This window comes from Natrix helvetica (assembly GCF_964273705.1).
Source record: "Natrix helvetica genome assembly, chromosome: 5".
In the NCBI taxonomy this organism is placed as follows: domain Eukaryota; kingdom Metazoa; phylum Chordata; class Lepidosauria; order Squamata; family Natricidae; genus Natrix; species Natrix helvetica.
The window spans coordinates 46,637,353-46,664,158 of record NC_138551.1 but is presented as its reverse complement, the minus strand read 5'-3'; the positions used below and the strand labels follow the sequence as shown (position 1 = coordinate 46,664,158).

Genomic DNA, 26,806 nt, shown 5'->3' with positions numbered 1-26,806 from the left:
ACTCATGTGGGGAATTAGCTTTGAATCCTTGTGCAGATGCAAGAGATCCTCAACGGATCCCCCCAAACTCCATAAAGCCTTATCTATCTGATCCCAAAAGAAGGCAAGCAGTCTGGAAAGATTCCTGTATATTAGGCAGAATTGAACAGAGTCATTTTCAACTCTACACATGTGGATCTGATTTCTTTTGCACAACAAAAGAACAACAAATCCCGGGAAGCACCTGTATTGCAAAGCACTTTTTAAAAACATAAGACAGATATATTTACTATTGGTTCTGCCGTGCTCAAATTTATTTATATGAAGTATGTGGAAATATCAAGTATGCAAGCCTTTCACCAGGAAAGCATCATCACAGATTTAGAAAGGCTCAGGGTAACCCAAGTTGGAGGTAATATTGTTAAGACTGTAGTAAACCATCAGAGAAAATTAAATTAAATATTTAGTAACTGTACATGTACAGCAGGGGTGTCCAAACTTGGGAACTTTAAGACTTGTGGACTTCAACTCCCAGAATTCCCCAGCCAGCCATGCTGGCTGTGGAATTCTGGGAATTGAAGTCCACAAGTCTTAAAGTTCTCAAGTTTGGACACCCCTGATGTACAGTATAATTCTCTGCCCTTTAGCATATGAAGTGTTCAGTTGATGAGCTGTCTTCTTCACAAATACATTTTCTGATGTGATGCTGGTATCAGAGGTAAACTGCAAGCAATAACATTGGCTTTGCCTCCTAATGACGATAAAGAAACTACAGAATGTACCAAAATCTTGTTGCTGACATGAATATCCTAAAGACATTCCTAGAACATAAGAACATAAGCAATGCCCTGCTGAATCAGAACCCAGGTCCATCCTGCCATCAAAGCTAACAGCCATTGATCCCCATGACTACCACGAACTGTTCCACATTTTGAATGCCAGTGAAGCTGGGAGTCAGGACCATTTCTTGTGATAGCAATTTCCAAAGTTGAAATAAAAGTAGTCCTCGACTTACAAGTTCATTTAGTGACCAAAGCTATGGCACTGAAAAAGTGACCTATGACCGTTTTTCACACGACCGTTGCAGCGTCCCCATGGTCACATGATCAAAATTCAGATGCTTGGCAACTATTTCATATTTATGACAGTTGCAGTGACCTGGAGTCATGTCGTCACTTTTTGTGACAAGCAAAGTCACGACAGATTCATTTAATGACGGCTAACTTATTATTAACTTAGCAATTGCAGTGATTCACTTAACTGTGGCAAGAAAGGTCATAAAATGGAGCAAACTCACTTAACAAGTGTCTCACTCAGTAACATAATGTTGGGCTCAATCGTGGTCGTAGCTCAAGGACTACATGTATGTATTACATAAAAACCACATTTTTGGTCTGTCCCGATTTTTTCAGGATTCTGTCGAGTATCCTCTGGTTCTTGTATTTTCGGAAGGGGAAAATAGCTACTCTTTATCCATTTTATCTACAATATACAGAGTTTTGTACACTTCGATCATATCCTCTCTCCTTTGCCTCTTTTGTAGACTACCCCCCCCCCCCGAATGTTGCAACCTTTATAGGGAAGCAGTTTGAGTCCCATGATCATCTTAGTTGCTCTCCTTGGAACCACCTCTAACTCCATTAAATCCTTTTTGAGGTTGCGGCAACCAGAACTACATAGATATTCCTGATGTGGTCACACCACTGAATTACACTACAATGTTGGCAGTCAGTTTTGAAAACTGTTTCTGATTATCTGTGCTTTTGGGCTTTTTTTTTTTTAAACAGTAGATGCATTATTGCTTCTTCCCCAGCATTTCATTGTACGTTTTGCAAATATATTTGCAGCTGAAACTTTATATAGAGCCTTTAGTAGTCTCTTCAAACTGTTTTCCATTCCTATGACTGTACCCAAAGCAGATAAAAAAATAAAGAAAAAGCAATGAAGGTTTAGAAGCAGGATATTGGTTTATTTATAATCAGTCAAGTACTAGTGGACAGATTAGTACAATAAATAAAGTTTGTCCCATGTACTTTCCATTTTCCTCTGCATAAGTTGTCAAAGTGAAGGGCTCTAATGAGAACTCCAGATCCAAAAGAATCCTGCTCACCTGCCCTCCAGTACAAGCAATACAAAATAAGTTGTGGAAGGAAGAAAAATTAAAGTGCAAATTAAAAGGCAATTTAATGCTGGTGGCTTGTATCACAGCCCACTGAATATGGAAAATATTTGGCTGATGAATCTTCAATGCCACAAATTCTCCTCAAACCATATTGTGCATTTAACCACCGAAGGATACAGACACACACCTCGCCCCCGGAAGCCTCCTCCATGGCAAGGAGAGGGGGAGAGAGAGAGAGAGAGAGAGAGAGGGAGAGAGAGAGAGAGAGAGAGAGAGCTCCAACACAGAAAGAATATTGCACATTTAAGTCAGAGGCAAATGATAAGGATTTGCCAGCACCAGGACATTCCGCTTCAGGTTTTTATTTTCTTTCATGTCCTTTGGCCTCAATATAAAACTGCAAGATAGCAGAAGTTGCTCTGGATTTGGTTTTTGTGCTCAAGTCGTGCTATCATACATTCTTTATTACAGCAGAACTTCTGGTTGTATCCCACAATTAAAACCCCAAATGCGCAAATTAACATGCTTCTGTATCACTGCTGCCTGGATAAGCTTTGGAGGATACAACTTCAGACAGTTCTGCCTGCCACAAATCAAGCTGGTACAAGAAGCTGTGATTTGCTAAGTACTAGAAGTCCCACAGATGCAACTGCCAAATTCATGGCTTACTCAAATGAGATAACACTTCGGATCCCAACCGTTCTATGTCTTAGGATCCTTCACCTCCTCTCTTAGCTAGATCAGAGAAGACGACACATGTATGAATACATGCATAAAGTCAGGGCATACAGGAACTTTTGCTACAGCACTCAACAGTGAAATGCTATATTGTTTCAGGAGTGCTGCTATCTGGTGTAAGAAACTTTTCAGTGTGCAGATGGTGCATTTTAAAAATGACCGGTTCCACACCCAAACCTTTATGAAAGTTAGGATAGCAGCAACATGCTGTAATCAGGATCCACTTTTCTTCCTGATGGATGCATCAATAATTCTTTGCTAAAGGCAAGCTTATGCACTGGGCAAATAAACTTGGGTGAGAGCCAGGTATGGGACTTCTCTCCTCTCTAGACAGACAGACACTTTGCCTTCTCATGCATTTTTTGGGGGGGCAAGCTAGTGTTTTGCACTTTTAGGTCAAAATTCAGACCACAGCACCGCCTTGTTTCCTTTGTCCACACTGACCACATGGGCTCCAGATGGTGACCATGCCACAGCATTGATGGAATTGCTGAAACAAAAAAGATGGCATAAATGTTATTAGATTCCCAAAAGGCATCAATTTGAATTAAGGAGGAAATGTTACTCAGTCTCCAGAGAGTTATTCTAGAAGATTATTGCTATTCACTAAGTAGAACAAGAAACATTTGGCTCAAAGATGCATTGCCATTGACCTCTTCATCTTTTCCAGTAATGTTCTGAGCACTTAACATTAGGCTTGCAGTCTGGAAGTAATAGCCTCAACAATGCATGTAGGGAACATCAGCTTCTGGAAGGCTGCCTTGTAGGCTAGTTTCCCCTCCAAAATGTAAAGGTTCAGATTTTAACAGCATTATCTTGACTCACCTGTGATGCTTGGAAAGTGTCCTTTCCAATTTTCCACTGAGCACACTCCATATATAAAGTGATCCATCTGCTGAGCCAGCTGCAACATAATTTCCATCAGGGCTGAAAAATCACAGAGAAAAAAACATGTCATTGCTGCAACGTGTAGTACAATGTGTCGTTAGTTGATGGAAATCACCCAAAAATCTAAAACAGACTTTTAACCAAATGGAATGAATATATTTAACTGCAAAAGTGACACTAAATTAGTTTTCCTACCAAGACCACTAAAAATAAGTGTAAAATGAACATCTACAAGCACTACAACTAATTAGATGCTCTGAATTTTCTTTTCTTCTGACCAGTGGGAACAGAATGTCATTCTATTCTTAAAGTTTCATATCAATATAGAATAATTTCATCTAATTATCTAATCTAATGTGCTAAGCAAGTAGTGCTATATACTGTATACAAATAATAAAAAGCCAGAGGGAAATACCGCACCCAACCCAAGTTTTGGTAGCTCAGCTTCTTACCTGAATACAACTCTAGTCCAATCAGAACCACATTTAAATCCTGGAGCACTGGAAGAAAAAAACCACCACAAAATGTTAAATGTATCTTTCCAGTTCATTTTATCAGCAGCTACAAAAAGACAGCTTAGCTACACAAACCCGAAAAATAATAATCAAACCAATCAGGTCTTTTTCTTTCTTTTATTAAGCACAAATATCTACATTAGAATGTCATGGACTGTTGACAAAGATATTTTCCAAGAACAGGCTGCTTATTACCATTAAATGTCAACCGAACAAGCTCTGAATTTTTGGCTTTTGACAAAGATGAGAAATCTACAACTCGTCTGCAGAGCCATAATCACCTGAATGTATGTTTGACAGCATTGATTCTGAGATCAATAATTTTCAACAGATCATCACGAGAACATGTAAGAAGCTCTGTTCTCTCAGGGTTGAGATCTAGAGCTGTAATCCTTCCCAGCAATTCCACTTCCTGTACCACACTTTCAGTTCTAAAAACAAAACGTAGCACAGGTTAACATTTCCTTAATGGTACTTTGCTTGGTAGTGTACAAAAAACCTCATTAAAAATGTTACAGTGGATAAAGGGTGTAATCAATACCATAATTTATGTGCTCATTAGATTAAGTGATGCATTGCTTTGCCGCTTAGAACAAAAAGTGTTTAAATCTAGCCTTTTTAAAATAGCAATAGGTAAATTTACTTTAGAATACTAGCATTCTTGTGGCAGCGACTGAAGAAAAGTATTTTTCCCTGTTGGCCCTAAGTGCATTATATTCTTCACCAGAGTACAGAGCTTCCTAAAAGCTGAATGTGAATGTGTTAGTCATTAAACCACCTGTATTGTTGGGATTTCCTAGGTTTGGAAGCAGGACCAATTTTCTAACTTAAGTTCTTTGATCCGGGTGAACTAAAAATCCAATAGTGTGGCTTTAGGTATTGTTTATATATCGCTCCTCATGTCTGATTAATTACATACTCTTCAAAGTGCATGAGTTCACATTGCAAGACAATCACTCTTTATTTGAAACATGTAAAATCTTTTGTAGTCAAAAGGTTCTGAATCTGAACCTCCATTTTATCTACATGGAATCATTGTGACTTTAAAATGGTCTCTCCCTATTTCAAAAGGAAGTTGCACTCACCTAATATCCCAAAAGCGAATTTTCTTATCAAAGTGTCCACTCATTACACATTGTTCTGTACAGACAAGATCATTGCAGCTGGAGCCAGCAAACACCGTTTTTATACCTTAAAAAAAATGAAGTTACTCATCATGTAATTGAATCCACAATCTTTCTTCCGCAAAAGCCTCCTAAAATTGTTATTTAAACTAGTGTTAGCACACGAGATTTTACTGTATATTCTTCCTTACTATATATTATTGAATTTTATGGCAGAGAATTTGTTTTGAAGATATTGCAATCAGAACAAAATTCTGGAGGAATTCTCGTGGGGGAGTACACTTATGTAGTTTTGAGTTAGACAAGGGATGGAGGAGAAGGTGCTTTCACTGTATTATCATATTTCCAGGGATGACAAGATTCCTTGTCTTTGTATGCTTATATTCAATTTCAAATCCTGAGAAAAACAAATTCTGTTAAGATGTTAGTGCAGAATTGCTTCTTCAATTACAGAAATTCAGAGAAACCATCCCTAAAATTCCTCCATCTATATTTAGAAGAGAATTTTGAAAGGTATTTCTCTAATTTATAGATCAAAAACTACCCTATGCCTTTATTAGGTTTTTACCTTTCAAGGTTATTACTTTGAAAGAACTAAAAAAGCTAGGAATATGAACTTACATTAGCTAGCTAAGTAATTTTCTGAAGCACAAGGGGGGGAAAGAGAGGCTAGACATAAAGAGCAATTTCCTCATTTTTTAAAGAATATATTAAATTGGTCCATCCCCTCATATTCCGAAAGGCCCTTAAGATCATGTGACCAAGCCTGAGGCTTCCATGGAACTGGAGATTTGTTTAGATAGCTCCACTGTTCAGGGGGTCATTTTGTATGCTTCCTTCACATATACTTGTATTTTTAAGATATTCATTAATTAACTATGATTTTTATATTTGTATTTCCTGTTCTTGTATCTTTTGTTTTATCTGTTGTTATGCACTGCCCAGAGTCACTTCTGATGAGATAAGCAGCTATATAAACGAATTAATAAATAAAAACATATTTTTCTTTTATACTTGGTAGCAGTGACTAGCTGGTAGGTAACAGATTCTCTGGATTTGGAGAAAATGGCTGCAATTCAGAGCACATTTTTAAAAAGATTTTCCCCCACTTTTATTATTTTTATAAGTAGCTCAAGGCAACTAACATATCTAATACTTCTTCCTTCTCCTATTTTTCCCACAACAACCAACCTATGAAGCAAATTGAGCTGAAATAGAATGACTATTTTATTAAATAAATGTTTAAAATTTCCATTTTTTATGTAAAATTTAAAAGTTAAAAAGTTCTTAATCTACATCCTTTCAGATTATCATGAACAGTACAGAAATAGTAATAGAGGGACCTCTTAAACTAGCTGGAAGCTGCATAACAACTTTATCTGTATGCTTGTTTATCAAACTTAAATGCCACCCATCTTACCAAAGGCAACTCTGGGCAGCTTATAGACATTGACTAAAATACACAATAAAACATTAAAATAATACGTTAAATTTAAAGATTTAATTAAAAAAAACTAAGCAGGATGGAGAGGAAGGGCACAAAGTGCACACAGAGATGAAGTGGACTGTTATCTATTCCAGTGTTTCTCAGCCTGGGCCATTTTAAGATGGGTGGACTTCAACTCCCAGAATTCCCCTGTTCTACTCCATTAGCCATCTCCCTGGATCTTCTGGTCTAGGCTAAGATTTAAGACCCCCTAGAGGCTTTTGCCCTCCATTTATACTTTTCTTATGGAAGTATATAATCACATCTACAGATAGTTTGGTAATACAACTTCAGACAATTGGCCCACTGCTAGGGAAACTTTTAAGTAACACACATCTCTAGCCCATAACATCTGGGATGGCCTGATGGTTTACTTTATAAATAACCCCAGATAAATGTCCCTTTGCCAAAAATATCTCTATATGTTGTCCTCTTTATTTTAATTATTGCAAGTAGCAATCTAAATAACAGCTCACAATGATTTATAATGAAGCAATCCACAAAGCTTGCTAAGCTGTTTCTTCCATGAACATGGAGGAATTGGCAATACAAAGCTTGCAAGTTATACACAATTTGCAACAGCTAGCTAGAGTATCTTATATGTGCAGAAGGAAAAAGGGTTCAACGCCACTAACTCCTCATCAATCTTTTGCGGTGCCACTACATCAAATCATTCAAAGTATGAACACTATTATAAACAGAATTTAGAAACAAAATCTATATATTAAAAAGAGCATCAACGGAGAAGGCCACTTCTTCAACTGCTTAAAGATTTAGAAGCTCTTCCTGTATGTTATAGTATAAGGTTAGTCTTTGCTGACAGCAGTACTGTTTAATATACATTTTTATTTGAGCACCTATTTCAAAAGACAGAAGTCAATCTCAGCCCAATAGCAGGGAAATATACTTTTCTTAAACCAGCATACCTTTCTGGTTGTGAAAACAATGACTATTGAACTGTGGGTCACGGTAATATTTGCGCAAATACACACAAAGAGACCTGCACACTTTATGCCTGGATAACATTTGGATCAATGTTGTATTAGCAGACCGATAAATAGAAATGAGCTGAGATAGATGGTAGCTGCCACTTGTGCCTCATCTGCATTATCAGGAGGAAAACCACAAACCAAGTGGGAGAATGCCAAGTGCTGTTAACAGCAAAGTTAGCCTAGATCTACAATGGCATAGAGAGTATGTGTTACTATTTTAATAGCATCATATAAATACTATGAAAAGAAACTTATTACCAATGGCTGTGGGTAAGAGTAATAGGAAATCAAACAATATCAGAGCTTTTAAATGCTGGTATCTGATCATGTCTTTTTATAGTAGCAGACTAGCCATTTTTTCTCCAATGACTGATATGGCTTCAAAGTCAAGAAAATTTATAAATCAACACCTATTTCACTTATTATTAGGAAATCATTTTTTTAAAAAACATCAGTCAGTGGTGACTACCAAAGATGACACTTGGGGCAACAGTAAAATGTTTAGTTCCACTGATCAATGGAATGAGTCTTTAGTAACATTCCTCATTTTCAGTGTCCTACCCCAAGGGAAGAAGCCAGGTTTGAATCCATATACATATCAGAAGATTAACAGAACAGCAATTTGGAATGCTTTGAGAGGTAATCAGTCAATGAGTGTTCTTCTTGTCCCTTTGATGCATGTGGGAAACTGTGAAACGGCTTCCTTACAGACTTTGCTGCGCAGGTCCCATAGCTTGAGTGTTCTGTCATGACTCCCAGATACAATGCGAGCTTTGTCCAGAAGGAATTTTGCTGATAAAACCTTTCCACTATGCCCCGTGAGCGTGTGCTAGAGAAATTGACATTATGTAAGAAAACAAATTTTTACAACACTTGGTCTCACTATTCAATAGTTTAACAGAAATAGAATTTTAAAGAATTACTTAGCTACACTGAGAATTAAGAAACAGCCTTGATATACAAGTAGGGTTTTGGTATCTGAAACAGACCCTCCCCAAAAGGTTGCATATACAGGTAGTCCTTGACTTAATAAGAGTTTGTTTAGTGATCGCTGAAAGACACAGCAGCACTGAAAAAAGTGACTTATGCTTTCACGCTTACGAGTGATCCATGGTTACAGGATCAAAATTCAGATGCTTGGCAACCGATTCATATTTATGAAGGTTGCAGTGACCTGGGTCATGTGATCATCTTTTGTGAACTGACAAGTACTCAACGGGGATGCCAGATTCATTAACAATCGCATTACTAATTGAACAGCTGCAGTGATTCCTTTAACAACTGTGGCAAGAAAAGTAATAAAATGGGGCAAAGCTCACTTAAGAAATGTTTCACTTAACAATATAAATTTTGGGCTCAAATGTGGTTGTAAGTCGAAACTACCTGTATTTTTTCTTTCATTAGTGTTTAACAATGAAGCACAGGTATGGTTGGGAAATGAAACCTACAATTGTCTGTGCTGTGAATATGCAACAAGATATGGCTCACTGTTATATCCTGTTTCCATTTGTTTCCTAGGAATATTTGGTTGACTGTCTTCAGAAAACCATTAACTGGCCTCTGGCCCATCAGTGAAGTTCTACAATTTGAAGTCCTTTCCAACTTCCTATAATTTAATACAGGTAGTCCCTTGACTTACAAGTGTTTATTTAGGGCCCATTAAAATTTAAAATGACATCAAACAAAGAAACCTATGATCTCTGCCTAAAGTTACAGCCTGTACCCCCCCCCTCCCCCAAATCACATGAACAAAATTTGGGCATTTGACAATTCAACTGTTTTTTGACCAATCGCAGGGATGCTGGAACAGTCCCCCAACTATCCCACCCCACTGGGTCCCTGCACTACCAAAACCTTCTTCCCACTCCCAAAATGGAATCCGCTTCCAGGATGGCTCCACGTGATCTTCACTGTGTAGGAAGGCTGTGTGGTGGAGAGGCTACTTGCTCAAGGAGATCTTTCAAAAAAGTAAGTGGCCAAGCTGTGATGGGAAGAAGGGTATGGGAAACAATGGGGTGGGAAATTTGGCCCAAGACCAGTGCTCAACCTGTGAGGCAGGAAAGAAGGCCCAAGGCCTTCAGGAATCCAGAAGTGGGAAGAAGAACATGGACTGCCTGAGGGGATATAGGAGTCCCTGGCAGGCTTGGGGAACAGGGGAAGGTGCTGCAGTGTAGGCTTGGGCCTGCACTAGATCAGAGACAGAACAAAGATTGGAGTCGTTAAGTGAGGTGATCATATGCATGGTTTTCTTAATTACTATCATGACTTGTGACTGAAATCGGCAGGTTCCATTACGGTCGTTAAGTCGAGGACTACCTGTACTTACTATTAAATAAGGTGCAATATACAGAAGATCATTGGCAAATCTAGTAACAGTTCATAATCTATGGCAGAGCAGCTCTAGAAGCTTGCTAATTTTTAATGCAGGGTTCTCAGGGACTGAAGCTAAAGCTGTCTGCATATAAAACACGCTCCTTCTGAGCTATGGTTAAAAAAAAAGGAGTGGATTAGCGAAGGAAAGTAATGAATAGGGAATATATTTTTAGGTTTACCAAACCAGTTTTAAAAATTTGGCAACCTAGTGCTGTTATTATCCATTTTTATAGTGTTTAGTTACTATTAAAATATATGCACAATTATAACATTATATAATTCTTTCAAAATCATATTAATTTGGAAAAATACTTAATACCCGTTTCCAAATACTATGTTCAAATCACTTTGTGTTGGAAATATCAAACAAGTCACGTAAATAAAAATAGGTAAAAGATGATTAAAGGGAAACTCAAAATTTAATATATTGAGGGTTAACATCCATTATCACACCCAATTTCTAACATCTTTTTTACAGCTATAACCTTGTCAGAATCAGGCACATGTGCCATGTCTTAGAAGAAATACTCACCCGTAACCGATGATCATCCATCGTCCAGATCCTACTGGCATAGTCATTTGAAGCTGCTAATAAGTAGGAGCCCTAAGGAAATGATTTTTTTAAATGTTTTCAATAATAACCATTTTTACAATCGGCAATTTCTAAGCAACTTTGTTTCACCTTATTTTATGATCTCTTATCTCAATCTAGGCCATTGCCTAATCTTATCACTTCAATTGGGGTTTATTTACATGCTTTTAAGCTTCATTACCATTACATATTCTCCCGTCTCATCTACCTGATTCAATTTTCCCCTCCATTATCTTCCCATTTATTTGCCTCATCCATTCCTTCTTCCATTCCTAATTCTTCTTTCTGTTGCTAGTGTTCTGTAGAGAGATGTTTTGCTGCATTAAGAGGTCTCAGTTTAAAAAGCTGAGATCAAATACCCATCTAATTGCCTCCAATACTTAAAACTCCTTTATTGTTTTATGTTGGATAACAATTTCAGCGGTGTCTACTCAATACTCTACAAGGACACAAGCTGAATATATCACAATGTGTCAGCAAATATTATTCCATGCATAGCATTTCTACAGCTTGATGGCAGAGGTACTGCTGGGAGTTAAATGATACGGGAAGCAATATTCTGGGCAAATCAGACCTTTTACTATTCATCACTGACCTCAGCAAAACGTTGTTGCCCTCTCTTGCAGAAGTAGTGCAGACTTAAGTTATATGCTTTAGCATTATTAAAAAATAACATGCTCATGGTATATGCTCAAAGTACAAAAGCCACTCATTTTACAGGCAGTAGGCCTAACTTTTGTGGGTACTTCCAAAAGGAAAAAAAATAGAAAAAAATAATGTTACTAAAAAGATGATAATTTTATACCACTTCTAAGCAATTGCTTAATTTTTAAGATGATTTGACTTTTAATGTACATTGGTATTACTTACAGAAGAGGATGGGCATATCAGAAACTATGGGTTCAGAAAATTTTGGAAATCAGACATAAAATTAAAACCCAGAGCTTTTCTTTTAGGGAGGGCAGATAATCAGTTGGGGGTAAAAACATGGAACTTTGTTTGGTACATGACATCAGTGGGAAGGTTGCTATCTGCCCCAAAATGGAAAGAAGAAAATAAGGAGGGATTAGAATTCAAGATCCCTGCTTTCTAGTCCGGTGCCTTAACCACTGAACCAAACTGGCTTTTAAAAGTGATTGATCCAGTTGAGGTGGTGAAATTAACTGCTTTGCTTAGAGACAATAATTTGATCAAATGTCTTTTGACTTGGGAGGCCAGTTAGATTTCTTATAAGACAAGGGGAAAAAGTCAACTTGACTTTGGAATTTGAGGACTGGATTGACTTAGAGAAATATTATAGCTTTTCTAATATAGAATTATTCATATTTTGCAATTCATTACCTTTGGATTACAATCAAGAGAATATTTTATGAAGTGAGTATTTTAGGAAGTTGATTATTAGTGTTTTAAGGTATCAATATCTAACACTTATGGTATTTCCAGAACAGTCACTATATACTGATACCAAGCAAACTGCATTGTGGAGCAATTCAATCCTATTCCATTATTTATTTATTTTGTTTACTGTTTTTCTGGAAATGCCATAAATGAGGGGCTAGTGAAGCAGGACAGAATACATTTGCAAAAAAGAAACACATCCATACTCACAGCGTTATCAAATTCTACACTAGTAATCCCTGCATTACTGCCAGATAGGGAGGCTTTAAATTCACACTTATCTGTAATACAAAAGAAAAGATTTAGGAGGCAAGAAAAAGCTTGAATGCCATCAGTTTTCAATTCAATCTAGCTAAGAAACATCTCAAAGATATAAACCACAGAACTGATCATTTAGAATTAGTGATACGTCATTTCTATTTCTTGATTCATAAAACGGATTTATATCGTTTTATGAATCAAAACTCAGTTTTGACTACTCCGTCTTAGAATGATACTCTTCAGAATTTGGGCACAGAAAATTCTCTTTCCTAAACCTTTCTCAAAAGTATTTCACTATATTCTTCTAATGGAAATGGTAGGGATTATCAAACTAAGATTGTGCTGCATCACTAGACCCATATATCTTCTCCTATTGTCTGGAAAAGACATTTTATCTCTCCAACGCACTAAGGAATTTATTTCAGGATTCCTACATTAATTCCTAAGTTCAGAATTGTAGCTACCTTTTAAAGATATCAACTATGGAAGCAACCTCTGAAGCAAAAAAAGCATGTCTCCACTAATTGAAACCTCTTGTCCCTTTTATCTATATTTCTTTAAAGGACTTACCACCAAAAACGTCCCAAATTTTGACTCTCCGGTCCATGCCTCCTGTTGCTAACAAACGAGAACCAGGGCTGAATTGGACTGCGTTAACCTCCCCATCGTGTGCATCCTAAGAAGATGAAAAACAATACAGACAACAATTACTGATGATTTCAGGACCCAGATCTGTCAGCCTCTAGCAACATACATAAAAGAACTGAACGAGGTTCTAACAAAGTGACACCAACCACAAAAGTATATAAACTCTTTAAGTTCTTCAGTATGCATTTCCTGTTCAAAACTATGTATAGGAAACTTTATGAGACTCAGTTTGGTTAAGATATCAGACTAGAAACCAGGACACTGTAAGTTCAATCCTGCCTTGGGTATGAAGCCAGCTAGGTGACTTTGGGCCAGTGGTGGGTTCCGGATCCCGTTCCAACCGGTACGCTTGGAATGGGCCCAACGTCATCCACATGGATGTGCGCAGTACACACATGTGTCTTACCGGATCTGCAAGCCTCCAGCTGCTCAGCGGAGTGTCGCGCAGGGGCTGTACGCACTGTGCGCGTGCTTGGAAGAGCCGAAGACTTAAAAGACCGGTAAGGTGCTCAGGCAGGTGGGTGGGGCCTCTGGAGCACCGTACCGGAATGGTATCCGGTGCTTCGGGCAGGTTCCGGTACGCCTGTACCGGGGTGTACTGCCTGCAACCCACCACTGCTTTGGGCCAGTTACTTTCTCTTAGCTCTAGGCAGAAAGCAATGGCTAACCACTTCAAAAGTGTTACCAGGAAGACTTCAAGGACCTGTCCAGGCAGATTGGATGAAAAAAAAAAGAAGAAACTAAATACATGTACAACTTATCTTAAAAAAATCAGAATAAAGGCCTAGGGACTGTTTTTGGCATTTACCTCCTAAAATGCTGCATTCAGCAAAATACTGATGAAATGATAAAAAATACATGCCGAAAAGCAGTCAAGAAAAGAATGGGATATTAGTAGAAGAAGTAAATCTGACTATCTTATGTATCAGAATGAAAAAGAAAATTTGAGCTAATTTTGCATTTATAAGGTTAAAAGGTAAAGGTTTCCCCTGTCCATTGCTCTAGGGGGCAATGTTCATCTCTGTTTCTTAGCCAAGGAAACCAGCATTGTTCATAGACTTTTCCGTGGTCATCATGTGGCCAGCATGATTATACTGTTACTTCTCACTAAAGTGATACCTATTTACCTACTTGCATTTGCATGCTTTCAAACTGCTGGGTGGGCAGGAGCTGGAGAAGTAACAGGAGTTCACCCAACGTCGCACAGCACTCGGGTCTTGAACCCAGCTGACAAGCTCAGGATTGTTAATGGCTGAGCCACCACATCCTCTTTATAAAGTAAATCAACTGCTAAATTTGTATTTGTGTCTGCATGTTTGTATGTATTTTTCCTAGCTTATGTTTAGTACTTGTACAATATGAAATGATTTCACACAGTTTAGAATTAAATGCTTACATTGTAGAAACATATTTGTTGTTGTGTTTATTCCATGTCATTCATAAAAGTATTCTATCTGTGATCATATTTTTTAATGACGTTATGCATTTAATTAAAAAAAAAACCTACTACAGAAGTTAAAAGTAGAAAAATGATACTGAGTCAGAAAAAAAATATTTGCAGGAAATAAAGAGGTCTCAGCTTGAAAACTAAAGATCATGCACGTTAGAACACATTCCAGAACTGTCAGCTCCTTGACTGGTTTTGTTGGGAGAGAGTCAACTCTAAGTGCTTTCGACTGCAAGCAACATGAACTGACGATACCCACATAATGTCAGCAGCTTCATAACATCTGACAGCATTACTGGAGCATGGATGGGAGAAAAGAAAAGAAAACTGTTGGGAGCTCTGGACGTTGTGGATGTGTAATTTCATTAGTGCAATCAGACCATTCAGTAATCATCATTGACCTCAATATTTATTAGCATTTTTCAGGTTTTGGCTGGTTTAAAAGACCCCATTTCTTGTCGCAAAAGCTACGTTATAATTCTTTCCAAAGTCACAAAAGCCCTTCTGGCTAGCCAGGTCAGGAGCATGCAGCATCTCATCAGGAAAACAAAGAAATAATTGACTGAACATGAAGAAAAACTTGAAGCACTTTACACGCTTACACTGCAAAGTATCACCCAAAAGTAAATGGGAAAACTACTTAAGTAAAACATATTAATTTTTTAAGACAGTGAATCCAGGACATACTTACAAAGACACACAGTGCTATGTTGGGTAGTCGGACCTCTCTGCTTGCAGTAGGGTGTGCATCAGTATTATCTTGAGGGATAGGACACGAGGATAAAGAACGCCTCCTGAGGAAGTTACATCGATACGCAAATAAATATATAAGGAAAATTAGCTATGTCTCCAGACTATAGGCAGGAGAATGACCTCAACTACACAATAAGTAAAAATGGAAGAAAAGGCAAGGAGTCTTAAAACAAATGTAAGTATTCAACAAAAACAGGGAATCAATACCCAGAGGTGGTTAAGCACATTAGGGACTCCTCTATAGCCTTTGCATCTAGTTTCTCACATGAACCCAAACAACTGCAAAAAAACTCCTTATGACGAAATGGGGAGAAAGTTATCACCTACTACAACTATGGCACTGAATCCCAAATTAAAATTGTTTGAGTTGAGGTACACCAATATTTATTTAAGTATCTACTATTGTTAAGTCCTTTTTCTTATACGAGGCAAATTCTGTTTAGTTGCTAAGGTACATAATCTATGATGAATGCCTAATTTAAAACTCACATTTTATTATTAACAGAGAGCTTCTACATAACATAAAAAAATAACTAAAATGACTGGGCACAGCAATCATGTACATTACGTCCAGCATTTCATCCCTAAGTAGTTATAACTCATGCATCCATGATATACCTACGTATTATTTAACTGGAATGTCTTTTTAATTCTACAGAAACAACAACGAGACAATTATTTAGCAACCCTCATCACATGCTAAATTAAGTGTGAATAATTTCAAGCAAATTTTCACCTGGCAGTATCAGAAGAGTGATGTCCCAAAAGGGGAGACTCAGACAGACTGGAGGGAAAGATCAGAGGTCAGCACACAGCAGAAGTAAGGAGTTGAACACAAAAGAAAAAGGAGAGATAGGAGCTAGAAGAAGGCTTGACATAAGAAAAATTGTTTGAATGCCTAGTATCACTGAAGTGCTGCTGTATATTGAACTAATATGTAACGAAAAGGTAAATGCATACCAACCTACCCAAAGATATTAGTGATAGAATCCAGAAGGCCTCCAGTGGGCTGGGAGAGTCGCTTACTAAAGAGAAGGGGAGGACAGTTTTCAAGGAGATCAGAACACACAAGCCCATAACTCTCAATTTCGAAGCCCCACATTCAGCAAGGAAAGCACATGGCAACAGGACAGCACAAAAAGCCACCATCTTGGTTCTAAGTCAAAAGCTTGCATAAACAATTATGAACTGAACCTAGGAGCAGAAGAAAAAGGCTCCCTAAAAGATAGAATTCACTGGAATTTTGACAATAAAATTAAAGGAATATTTATATGAAAGCAGAACATATTCCCAAGCATTCTCATGACTAATGTGATGGTTGGCCGATAATAGCCTTTAACAGGAAGTGTAAATGTTTTTGCTTTTAAGCCAGTTTAAATGGAAAGACTTCAGGTTCTGCATGCTTTGTTTGCAGATTCAATTACAATGTAGAGTTGGAAAGAAATTTGTCAAATAATCTATTATTTGCAGCTGTCACCAACATTAGATGGACAAACTGTCCAGAAAGGCAATGTTTTATAAACCTGAAGTTTTACTAGCACAGTCCTTAACAATTGCAAGCTTCATAATTTTGATCTTGTTAACATTTACACAGAGAGGATTTGAGTCTCCCTTTACTATTACCATGACATGGGTCTGCAATAAAGAAACGGAGAATGTTGGTAAAAACCCAACTCTTGAAAGCTGTAAGACAGGTGTGTCAAACTTGTGGTGTCACGGTGGCGTCACGTGACGTATCAGGACTTCCCCTCCTTTGCTAAACTGGGTGTGGGCTGGGTGAACATGTGACGCATCTGGCCCCCGGGCTGGGAGTACAGCCCTGTGTAAGATACCATTTCCTAACTGATAAAGCACATTTAAATTCAAGGCCACAAAAGCTTTATTTACACTGCTCTTTCCAGTGTCAGGAATTAACACTGTTATGGTAAAAAGCAGATGTGGATAGAAAAAGAGAGACACCTTCCCTATATTTGTGAGCCCTACAATTTGGAAACATTCCCAGCTAATGATACTGAAAAATAGACATTTCCACAAAGAAATTCAGTAGAAATAACATCACTCTATAACTATTGGAGTGTTTCCTCTGGGCGTAATTCACTAGTTAATTTTCCCATTTGTATCCCATTAAAAATAAATGGGAGCAAAAAACATCAGCTGTGCAATTCTCATTTTATTACAAGGGCATATAGTTGATAAATTATTTTCATACTGGCATCTGTTATCAATTAATTTATAATTCATCTATCCAGGAATCATTTTTTCCTCAATTATTTTCTTCTCAAAATGAATTTCCTGAAGCAAATCAGGAATGCCTATGATTTTTTTTCCTCACATAAAAATATTTCACAAACTCTTTCAAAAATATATTTTAAAACATCTCTGCTCATATATTACCTTGCTGTCCGTGTGACAGCACGAACTGGAGATGTTTCCTCAGCTGGATCGGAGGTTTCATCAGCAAGGACTTCAATATCATCATCCCTGAAGAAAGACAGATCATTCCTTGAATGTTCAAGAACCCCAGGCATTTCATATTAAACAGATCTCTTGCCCTACTATTTCAAATACAGTATTTCACTTCCATTTTTAATAGCATAGGTCTTAGAGATGATGGGAACAATAACTGAACAACAGAATTAGCTATGCCATGGCTGTATTTTATTTGCCTTTTATAATTTCTAATATATTATTTGCCCTCTTGTAATATCAATCATAATACATTGAGGAAATTAAGCTGGGGTCTGGTGTGAAGAATCAGGATCACAGGTTAAGTATTGCTCAATCCTATACTAATCATCAGCACTAAATTGGCACTAGATAAGAATTAACAGAATTCAGGGAAGGGAGGCCCGTGGCTTGGATTGTTGAGAGAACGTAATTATTCCAGATTTGATTCCTCTCTTGATTTTACCTCCAGGTTCTGCCTCTTCTTTTACAGTTAGAAGGAATAAACTTTTTGTACTTTAAAATAATTTTAGAACTGTGTCAATGCACTAAAACAAATAAACTTTAAAATACAAATACACTTAAAAATAAACTTATTTATTTTTAAAGAAAAGTATGTTCTGTATACAGTAACTTCTAAACTAAACAGTCAGATGCCTATATAATTATTTAAAGGGGAAAAATAATGACTGGTTAATCTGATGAATTGCTAATTCTTCCACTTGATGCAGCCATTGAGTTGTAAGGAACGTGTTAAGCTCAGAAGGCCAAGATAAAAAAAGCAAAATAAAGAAAAACAATCTGAGTCAATATAGAACCAATAAAGCTACTGCAAATTGTAACTGTAAAGTCAGTAAATATCTGAAGTTACAAAAATTAAGTGATATAAAAATAATAATTAAAGTATTGCTGAAAAGTTAAAAATAATACTTTTTTTAAAAAATTAAAATTTTAGCTTGGCAGAGGAAATCCTATTATGGTTCCGTTAAAAAAGGAGATGAAAACATTAATGAACATTCATTAATGCTCCCCCATAGCAGCTGCTAATAAATACATTTGCTCTTCTACTTCTGATTCTTAACAATTTTCTAGGAACACATACTATCACAGTTGGGGAAGGGGAAGATAATTCCCCCTGGCAACCTAATAAAATAGTCACCATCTTTATCTCCAGTCTCCACAGTTGTTGCTAGTTAAATTAGGAATCTTTTTATCATTTGACCACACGGTTTACATCGGAATGCTGGTGAAGAGTAAGAAGACAATAAGCATGCAACTTGGATAATTCATTTGTATATTTTCAGCCTGAAAATGGAAATAATGTTGTCATTAGGAAGTAATTAGACTGATGAATGCTTACTGTTCAATTGGCAGTGGTTCTTTAGCAGCTTCTGCTAGTTCTTTCTGAAGCCGAGCTTGCCTTTTCCTAAGAGATATTAGGAAATACATGTCAACTCTGTAATATATTATCAATATTCACTTGAACAGCTGTATTCAAAGTATATTAAGGAATTGATAATTAGGAGAAATGATCGCCTTAAGCTCCCTGGGATAGAAATCTCAGTGGACAGACTTGTTGCCTCAAAATGTATTTATATCTTGACACTAGTAAAAGTGTCAAGAATCAGAGTATGCTGGTTGTCATGTCTCTAAGCCCAAGTGAAAACTTAACTGCCCAAAAATGTTTATCTTAACTAGGCAGTTTTAAGATGATTGAAGTCATTCTGTAATTCTTACAGGGTACTCAATTTCTTAAATAAAATAGCTCTAGTCAGTGCATCATATGTTAAGAACTGACTCCATACTGATACATTGTGAATTATCAGATATTATTTCCATCACAGAAACTGATGTTAATTCTAGACTGAGTCTATTGGTTTAGATATAATAGCCACTCCTCATTATGGGAAAAAAAAACACACCAAGAAAAATGAGGAGTGGCTATTATATCTAAACCAATAGACTCAGTCTAGAATTAACATCAGTTTCAGATCAAACTAGGAAATTGAAAAACATTCCCAGAAAGGCAACAGAAAGCCATTTTTATACTGTATGGATGTGTCACTAGGACTTGAGCTCAACTTGAAGAAACTCTATAGTTTAAAGGATTCAAAATCACATCCAAACGTTCTGTTAATAATAATAAGAAAAGACGTACAGGGCATGTCTGTAGGGAAGAAAGAAAGAAAAAATATTCCGGATGGGTTCTAATAGATTTAGTTTGAACTCACACACTTACCTGGAAAATACTATCATACCTTAAATCTTTCTCATTTTCTGCATTGAGGCGATTTGCTTCTTGAGCCTTTTCTGCCATCCAGCGGGTTACCAGTTCTTGGTTATCTTCAGTGGTTTTTCTTAATTTTTCTTCAAGAGCAGTAAAGGTGATCTGGAGAGCATCATATTCATCCTTAAGAGTTTGATTAGCTTGCTCAAGATCTTGAAGCTTGTTGTATAAATCATGGCACTCAGTCTCCAGTTCAGATATCTTCTGTAAATATTCTGCAATTCTTCAATGGAAGCAACTAATATAATGAAAATCTGAAGCTAGCTAGGACCAAGATAAAGTTCTATTGGTAATAAATGGATTTTACTCACTTGACATTATTTATTTGTATTTCTTTGTCCTTCTGTTGTATTTGATTGTTTAGGTCAATCACAGATTGAGCCAACTACAAAAAAAAAGGGGGGGGGGAATGATAGTTAATGTTAATGTCAAATTAATATTAATAATAATACAATACAATACAATACAATACAATACAATAGTAGAGTTGGAAGGGACCTTGGAGGTCTTCTAGTCCAACCCCCTGCCTAGGCAGTAAACAATGTTAATTATGTTAATAAAGATCCACGATTCTTAATATAGACAATGTTTTTTGTGTCTCTTTTGGTGCATGCACTTTATTAAGAATGTATCTTATGGCTCTTAATCAAAAACAAGATTTTCTGCATTTATTTGGCACATTCACAAACCCATATGGAACAAACTTAAACAATCAATATGTACAAAAATGAAAAGAAAATCATGACTACATGATGTAGCTGAAAAGTACCATAAGGTGTACCTTTCTAAGCTTCTAAATACTGAATCTTAAAAGAAATAAGCATCACAAATCATTTTCCAGGTTTCTAGTAACAGATTAAGAAAAGCATCACAAAAGCAAAGTATCTTAATTAAAAATGGAATATATGCTGCACTGTCTACAATAATAAATATGTATTTTTTATTACAATGAAAGCAACAGAAAAGCTGAAAGTCTGACTGCTCACTATAAAAAGTTATTTTAGACATACATTTTATTGTTTTGAAACTTATGGGATAGACAAAAATACATAACGGTATGCGCATTGTACTGCTGCAAGTAAGCATATTTTTTTCCTAACCTCGCCCCGTTTCTTGTGCAGCTCTGTCAATTCCTCTTGATGTTTAATCCTTAATTGAGCTACTTCTTGAAGATGAGCGTCATTTCTTGCACCATCATGTCCTGGGCTGAATTTTCCAAAGGAACAGTAGGTAAGATTAAATAAATTTATTTAATCATGCAGATGTTCAACCTATAAATGGCAATTGGGACCAGAATTTCCATCACTAAATTTTCAGGTTATAAAGTATGAAGCCATGTGACTACATTGCTTAGCAAAGCAATTCTGAAGTTCTGGTTGCTGTTATTATACACAGACCTCACAGGACAGTGACTGTGACTTACTGCTGGCTTTTCTATCGACTTTACTTGTGGAAAGCCAGCAGTGAATGCTGGAAATTACATTCAACAGGGACATGACAACAGGGACACGGCAATGGCTGGAATTCTCAGGACTCAGTACCATTTGTTCATTGCCAGAGTAACTTTGAACTGTAGCTGAATGGTCATTAAGCAAGGACCTATACTGAACAAGAATATCTCTATATGTAGTATTGATTTTCCACTGACATTTCATTGAGATTACATTAAGCAATTACCATTCATCTTGATACTGTATACTAGTGATCTCTATTTAAAAGAATGATGTCTCCGTTTAAGGACCATTTGCATGTCTGGTGAGAGGAGAGTTTATCTATCATTCCAAATGTCCAAAGAAAAATGAAATCATTCAGTATACTATGAACATCATTTTAATAATATAATACCACAGGAATTTATATATTCGCAAGACATTACACAATTTGATGTAATTTGCATTAGTTGCATAACTTATCACAGGTAGTCCTTGCCCTAGGACCACAACTGGAACCAGAATTTCCACTGTTAAGCAAGGCAGTTGTTAAGTGAGTCACTGTACTTGTTAAGTATATCATGTGGTCATTAAGTGAATCTGGCTTCCCCCATTGTCTTTGCTTGTTGGAAGCCTGCTGGGAGGGCTGCAAATGGCAATCACATGATCTCAGGATGCTGCAATGATTGTAAATACATACTGGTTGCCAAGCACCAGAATTCTGATCACTTGAGCATGGGGAATGCTGGGACAATGTGAAGATTGATAGTAGTATAGCCTTTATTGTCATTGTACATCATGTATACAATGAAATTGGTGTGTATACAACAAAATTGATCATAAGTAACTTATTTCAGTGCCGTTTAACTTCAAATAGTCACAAACTGAATGGTTGTAAACTGAGGATTACTTATGTACTATATAAGTAATCCTCAGTTTACAACCATTCAGTTTGTGACTATTTGAAGTTAAACGGCACTGAAATAAGTTACTTATGATCAATTTTGTTGTATACACACCAATTTCATTGTATACATGATGTACAATGACAATAAAGGCTATACTACTATCAATGTAGTACTATATGTTATAAAATTAAGATTACATTAACATAATAAAGCGTGTACAACATATACAGCACCAAACACAAAGTTTTGCAGCAGCTATTAATAGTAAAAAAAATAGTAATGAATATTACACAGAAGAGCAAAATGTCCTTTTATATTGTTGGTTTTAAAGAAGCCACAGTAACTCTCACTAGAATTGATTCAACAAGTACCTGATCTCATGCCGGCTTGGCAAATCATACTTTTCCACTTGTAGCTTGTCAGCCAGCACTGAATGGAAATCTGACTTCTCCAAGAGCTTGTTATCTAACAGGCCGAAATATTAAATTTTTAAAAATGGGAAAAGAACGTTATTAGTTGTGCAGTCGATTAATAAGTTTGCTGTCATTATACTCTTTGGATTGATGTAAACATTTACAGAGAAATTATACCTATTTCAGACATGCTCTTGTATTGCAGTGAAAACATGCCTTACCAAGAAGACATTCTCTCACAGTACACAATAGGATTATGAGTCCAACTTCTACAACTAGGTTTATGTAAATGAATGAGTCATTTAATAAGGCATTGTTCTACTTTATAACCTGGTATTTTGAATAACAGAATCTGGAAGGGGTTCTCTGATGTAATCACAAAATATTGTTTCAGATTGCAAAACCTCTCTTTCATCAAACGGGTGCTGGCCTGAGAACAAATATATCAAGCAATTAAGTAATTCCCTATGCTATTGAACCAATGAGAAGATTCCTTGTCCCTAGCAGAATGTAAACAAGAAGTATTCAAAGTTCAGGGTTGGGAATCTATATTGTATTACAAACCCAAGCCCACAAAAATGGGCCAGTTTGGTGTAGTGCTTAAAGCACCAGGCTCCAGGAGACCAAGAGTTTTAGTTGTGTTTTAGCATGAAGCCAGCTGAGTAACTCTCAGTCCTTGGAAGGAGGCAATGACAAACCATTTCTGAAACTCTTTCCAAACTCTTGATTCAAAGGCACGCGCGCACACACATACACACAAATATAATATGCAAATAGCATTATGCCTCATTGGAGTGAACACATTCTAAAGCTTTGTTTATATAATACATTAATCCAGTTAACTGAATTCATCAATTGTCTGGGTGTCTATAACATAGAAGTGCCCCCCAAAACCCCAAAATGACAGTTTGCACAACACAAGAGAATCACAAAACAGTGAACAAATTTTAGCCTAATGTATTATGTGAACCTGGCCTTAGAAACAATAATGTATTTATAAATTTATGTATAAAATTATAGGTGAAGATAAAATTAGTAACACACACTCCTTTTTTCATACAAGGTATCATTCCTGGTTTTCTCTTTTGAGATTTATTTTCTGGAATCTATTGAAGAAAAATTGTACTCAATTCAATTGCATTATAAAATAGTTAATTGGGAAATTTTGCTAGTTTACTGAAACTTTACTTAAGTGGGCCCAAAACCTCATCAACCAAACTAATTAAACTACAGTAGCAAAAAATCCATCCTTTATCTAGTCGAGCAATCACAACATTTATAATTGAATTCACTGGCAATTCTGGTCTGCTACTTAAAGTGAGGATTTTCAGTTGATTCTTCCAAAAACTCTTACATTGCAAGATGATCTCTTCAAAGGCCTGTCTTTGTAACCGGTCTCGACGCTTCAGTTCGTCCAGGATATGCCGCTTCCAGGTGGGGAAGCTCGAGGTCTTAAGTCCAACAGACATGTTGCCGGAGATCCAGGGACGTTACACCCTGCCCCCAAAAACCCAAGTCATCTGGCTTCGGGTTTCCCCTATGGTAGAGTGGGTGTAGTAGGACAGCTGGATCCAAGACTCTATAAAGAATAGGATAGAGATAACAAGGCAGTTGTTAGGCAAGTCAGGCAGCCCGATCGGGGTTGGGGAAAAAAGAGGAAGGGGTCACGTCCGAGAAGACCAGAAGAGAAAGTGGAAGGGGACCAGGAAGATTGGGAGGCGCCTAGTCATCCTGGCTGCCGGGCCCACCGGGAACAGACAGTAACAGAGTTGGAAGGGACCTTGGAGATCATCTAGTCCAACCCCTTGCTCACGCATCTGTACTAGGGATTCGAACCACCGACCTTTCTGATCGACCAGCTCAGTGTCTTTCTTACTGAGCCACCTAGTCAGATACCAAACCAACGGGAAAAACTCACCGCTGACCATCAAGGAGAAGGAGCGGGGGCAGTTGAGTGCTGCCTTCACCTGGAAGGCCCCTCCGGGCACCCCTCGATCGGGTCGCAGCCCCCATCCATTTCCGCGAGTCTTTTACAGAGTTCCCCTTGGTCCGAGAGAGATGGCGTCACTAGCGGCCTTTCTCTTCCTTGCGTCGCAGACTAATCACATTTAGGCTCCAACCTCGGTGCCTGACTCACAAGGCCGCCCTTCCTGCAGAGAATGGATCGCGCGATGGCGCGTCGCTAAATCAGTTAACTACCTCGCTGGCCCGTCCTTTGCGAGCGCCCTTTCTGATTAAACTATGGCTGCGCGACAACCGCCGAGGCCAAAGCGGGGTAGAAAATGGCTGCAGACGAGGCTCGTCAGGGCCCCCTGGATATACGCCATTTTAGGCGAGGATGCTGGGAAGAGGCGCCTTTGCTGCGCGCCACTTTGGGCGGGGAATTGGGGCATCGCTACCCTCGGCTACACAGATCGCTAGAGAAGCGCTCTTTGGGATGCATACACTGAGCTCAGTTTCACCTCAAGCGAGCCGCGGACGACGTTACCTTTCCCCTCCTCTTCCACGCGGTGCTCAGCCCAACTTCTCTGCCAGCAGATGCCGCGTAGATTATAGGGGTCTCCAACCTTGGCAACTTTAAGCCTGGAGGACTTCAACTCCCAGAGTTCCCCAGTCAGCGAAGCCCACTTGAGTAAATCCCAGGGATTCTGGGAGTTGAAGTCCACACAGCTTAAAGCCGCCAAGGTCGAGAAGCACCGAAGTAAACCATAGTGCTATAAATCTTAGCTCTGTGTTGTAATTGGCGTGTTGTTTTTATGGCGCCGAGTTTGTATCCTCCGTATGTTTTCTCCTTCAACTCCGGTCGGTTAATTCAGCGCGAGCGATGATAACGGATCGCGCAACTCCGCTTTCGGGAAACGGGTGCTGCCCATCAGTTTCAGTTTTCCTCCTAAACAAGGATGGCAGGGAAAGTTTGTTTCCTTTTAAAAATGGGGCGATTTTAACAATCTGCTTTAGGAGTGGAGCAAAAGAAAATGTCAGCTGTAATTTTATGTCGGCTTTACAGAGTGAAGTAGAAACAGGTGGTAGAAAACAATATGCTCCAAATATCTTTTTCCCCCCGTGATCTTTATTTTCCAGTAGCTTTAAATATTTTATGTTTTGAAGACATTTGAGGGATTGTATTGATTTGAGCTTCCTTGCCATTATAGAATTTTAATTTATGTACATGGGTGAATCTTGTCTGTGATAAATAACCTTCCTGTGCAGTGTGCACCTTCCATCCATCCATCCATCCATCCATCCATCCATCCATCCATCCAATCTCTGCATACACTCTTCAGTAGTTATTTACAGCATTCTCACAAACAGGCTAGGGATTACTAGGCAGGAAATTTTCATAAATTATATTCATGTGAAACTTTATTGTACTAAACTGTAATACTCATATTAAACAAACATACTATACATAACTTTTGCACTCACTTTATATTTTTCAGGTCTAGACCTCAGTTGAACACCATTTTGAAGATTTAGAAACTTGGCTTGATTACTTAGGTTTATCATTGGTTACAAGGTCATTTTCTAATTTTTCAATGTAAAACTGTTTTGGTCCCAGGTAATGAATAAATGACATGTTTGTTTGCATGTTTGTTTGTTTATACCATTTATGTCATTCCATTTTCTAAAGCTCTTAGAAAGCTCTTAGCTCTTGCATTACTGATACAATAAGATTAAAAACTATTCAATGCAATTATAACTAATCAATTTGATGTGCCACCATTTGGGGGTAGCATAATCTTATTAATCTCCAAATGCTTTTTTGAAGAGACATGACTTTGCAGGGGGTGATTCAGGAATAAACTGTTCCAAAGTGGGGCCATCACAAAGAAGGCTTGAATCTGGAGTCCCTGAGGATGGTATTATTGTGATGAGTTCCTCAGCAAACCTTTTCTCCTCAGCAAATCTTTTCTCCCATATCTAATTGGATTGGAAAAGCAATCACAAACATATCCCACAGCATGTACAGTAGAATATCCCAAGTAATAACATCTTGACTTATACCT

The 26,806-nt window shown here is 37.6% G+C and overlaps 1 protein-coding gene across 5 annotated transcripts; it reads right to left on the bottom strand.

Moving 5' to 3' along the window:
* Positions 1–1,927: 1,927 nt before the first annotated feature.
* On the bottom strand, positions 1,928–25,428 carry ATG16L1 (autophagy related 16 like 1). Of its 5 annotated transcripts, none has more exons than XM_081953695.1 (19): positions 25,288–25,428; positions 24,154–24,378; positions 22,758–22,851; positions 21,149–21,254; positions 20,360–20,433; positions 20,020–20,271; positions 19,122–19,187; positions 17,711–17,797; positions 16,285–16,341; positions 15,255–15,357; positions 13,039–13,144; positions 12,418–12,488; positions 10,750–10,821; positions 8,553–8,673; positions 5,328–5,433; positions 4,524–4,673; positions 4,180–4,227; positions 3,665–3,766; positions 1,928–3,329 (listed from the first exon to the last, which is right to left on the bottom strand). In XM_081953695.1, the coding sequence occupies exons 2-19, from the start codon at positions 24,266–24,268 to the stop codon at positions 3,236–3,238; spliced, it is 1,824 nt and encodes a 607-aa protein (XP_081809821.1). In that variant the 5' UTR covers positions 24,269–24,378; positions 25,288–25,428; the 3' UTR covers positions 1,928–3,235. The 5 variants fall into 5 exon arrangements, with proteins under 5 accessions (XP_081809821.1, XP_081809822.1, XP_081809820.1 ...); XM_081953696.1 differs by lacking the exons at positions 16,285–16,341; positions 25,288–25,428 and adding exons at positions 16,053–16,100; positions 24,718–25,159; XM_081953694.1 differs by lacking the exon at positions 25,288–25,428 and adding an exon at positions 24,718–25,157.
* Between the last annotated feature and the right edge of the window lie 1,378 nt (positions 25,429–26,806).